This window comes from Nicotiana tomentosiformis, chromosome 2 (assembly GCF_000390325.3).
Source record: "Nicotiana tomentosiformis chromosome 2, ASM39032v3, whole genome shotgun sequence".
Lineage (NCBI taxonomy): Eukaryota > Viridiplantae > Streptophyta > Magnoliopsida > Solanales > Solanaceae > Nicotiana > Nicotiana tomentosiformis.
The window spans coordinates 167,036,065-167,038,716 of record NC_090813.1 but is presented as its reverse complement, the minus strand read 5'-3'; the positions used below and the strand labels follow the sequence as shown (position 1 = coordinate 167,038,716).

The following is a 2,652-nucleotide window of genomic DNA, read 5'->3' as shown; positions in this document are numbered from 1 at the left end:
GTGTTGGTTTGCCCCAGCCTTTGATATGGTTATGCCACGAAGTTCGGTAGGTGGAACAAATTACTGTATTTTTAGAAAAACAATTTTGAAAAGCTTTGTTTTAAGACAAGTGTCGTCGTTCCGGATTATGACATGTTTACAAAAAGCTCTCCACACGCAAGTGTTTCTTCTTGAAAACTCTGTCCCAATGATGTCTATCCTTTGCGATGCTTGACAACGCGACTGCTTGCCGTTGCGACTCCGTCCTAATTCAAACTAATGCATTACGAAGGGTTTTTCCTAAGGTTATGACTGAACCCTTTCAGGTTGCCTACGTATCCAAAACGGAATCAAGTGTGAAGTAGTTCGTGGATGATGATAAAAATGATAAAGATGACCGAGTCTGACTCAGGCAGTCTACATAGCCAAATGGAATCAGGTCAAGACGTAGTTCAATTACAATATATGCAAAATGATGGGATTAAGAATGAAATGAAATTAAATGGCTGAGTCTGACTCAGACTGCCTACGTATCCAAATGGAATCTGGCCAGAACGTAGTTCAATTACAAAAGATGACTAAATACAATAAAGATTGCCTACGTATTCCTTCCTGAGGAAATCAAGTCGGTGTAGTTCCAGAGAAACACACAAAAGTGATATTTGGTTTTTTATTACAAAAGAAAGGAGGGAGATAAACCGAACCCTATGTGGGTTGCCTATGTATCCTTCCGTGGGAAGTCAGGTTGAACGTAGTTCTGTTACAGCAAAACCTAACTCTATTTGTATTCAAACATAGTATCTCTTGATTGCGTCTAAGTTGATGGGCTTCGTGTTGATTCTTCCATCCATTTCTGCCATGATTAGAGCTCCACCCGACAATACTCGGTGAACCACATAAGGACCTTTCCAGTTTGGTGCGAACTTTCCTTTGGCTTCCTCTTGGTGGGGAAAGATTTTCTGCAGGACCAACTGCCCCGGTATGAACTGGAGAGGCTTCACCCTCTTGTTGAATGCACTGGCCATCCTGTTCTGATATAGATGACCATGGAATAATGAATCCATTCTTTTCTCGTCGATGAACATGAGTTGCTCATGTCTGACCCGAATCCACTCTACATCGTCCAACTTGGCCTCTTGAATGACCCTTAAAGAAGGTATCTCGACCTCTGCGGTTATCACAACTTCAGTGCCGTATACTAACATGTACGAAGTTTCCCGGTGGATGTTCTCATGGTGGTCCGATAACCCAGTAAGACGAAAGATAGTTTCTCCTGCCATTGCTTGTGGTTGTCGACTATCTTTCATAGAATCCTTTTTATATTCTTGTTGGCCGCCTCGATTGACCTATTCATTTGTGGTTTGTAGGTTGTGGAGTTGTAGTGGACGATTCTGAACTTCTCGCAGATTTCTCTCATGAGGTCGCTATTGAGGTTAGCGGCGTTGTCATTGATGATTGACTCAGGTATCCCAAATCTGCAGATGATGTTGTTTTGGACGAAATCTGCTACAACCTTCTTTGTGATAGCCTTGTAGGTAGATGCTTTGACTCATTTAGTGAAGTAGTCAATGGCTACCAAGATGTAGCGATGCCCATTTGATGCAGCGGGCTCTATGGGTCCAATCACATCCATGCCCCAAGCGGCGAACGACCAGGGTGAAGCCATCACATTCAACTCATTCGGCGAAACCCGGACAAAATCCCCATGAACCTGTCATTGGTGACACTTCGGTACGTAGTGGATGCTATCGCTTTCCATAGTTATCCAAAAGTATCCAGCTCTCAGGATCTTCTTGGCTAGTATGAACCCGTTCACGTGGGGTCCACACGTTCCTGAAGGTATCTACACATCTCAACAAACCCAAGTCTGGGGTCCTCCTGTATAGGACTTTCCCGTTGAGGAAAAAGTAATTTGCCAACCTCCTGAGGGCTCACTTTTGACTATTAGTAGCATTCTTTGGGTACTCTCTGGTTTCAAGGAATTTCCTAATGTCATGATATCATGGTTTACCATATGGCTCTTCATCTACGTGGAAGAAATAGGCATGTTGATCCCTGATTTCTACCTCAATAGGGTCGATGTAGTTCTTGTTTGGATGCTGAATCATAGATGATAGGGTTGCAAGGGCGTCGATAAACTCGTTCTGAATCCTGAGGACATGCTTAAACTCAATCTTCGTGAAATTTTTGCATAACTATTTTACACAGTGCAAGTGTGGAAGGATCATGACATTTTTGGTGGACCATTCCCCTTGGACTTAGTGTATCAATAGATCGGAGTCCCCTATGACCAAAAGTTCTTTGACATTCATCTCTATTGCCATTCTGATCCCAAGGATGCACGCTTCGTATACAGCCAAATTATTAGTATAAGGGAATCTTATCTTTGCCGATGCTGGATAGTGCTATCCAGATTCTGAAATTAAGACTACCCCAATTCCGACTCCTTTGAAGTTTGCTTCTCCATCGAAAAACATTCTCCATCTAGGGTATGACTCTATAATATCTTCTCCAGCAACTAATACCTCTTCGTCCGAAAAATATGTAGTGAGTGGATCGTAATCCCCGTCCACTGGATTCTCTCCGAGCTGGTCGTCTTAAGCTTGCCCCTTGATAGCCTTTTGAGTTATGTACACAATGTCGAATTCACTGAGGAGAATTTACCATTTAGCA

The 2,652-nt window shown here is 42.8% G+C and overlaps 1 protein-coding gene across 1 annotated transcript; it reads right to left on the bottom strand.

Annotated features, from left to right (window-relative positions):
• Positions 1 to 767: 767 nt before the first annotated feature.
• Positions 768 to 1,259, bottom strand: LOC138906028 (uncharacterized). The gene has a single exon (XM_070194547.1). It carries the CDS (start codon positions 1,257 to 1,259, stop codon positions 768 to 770), a length of 492 nt encoding a protein of 163 aa, XP_070050648.1.
• Positions 1,260 to 2,652: the final 1,393 nt, after the last annotated feature.

Bases quoted from the DNA above. Each gene is read 5' to 3' on its own strand.
- LOC138906028 (XM_070194547.1), bottom strand. From the start codon at position 1,259: ATGGCAGGAGAAACTATCTTTCGTCTTACTGGGTTATCGGACCACCAT.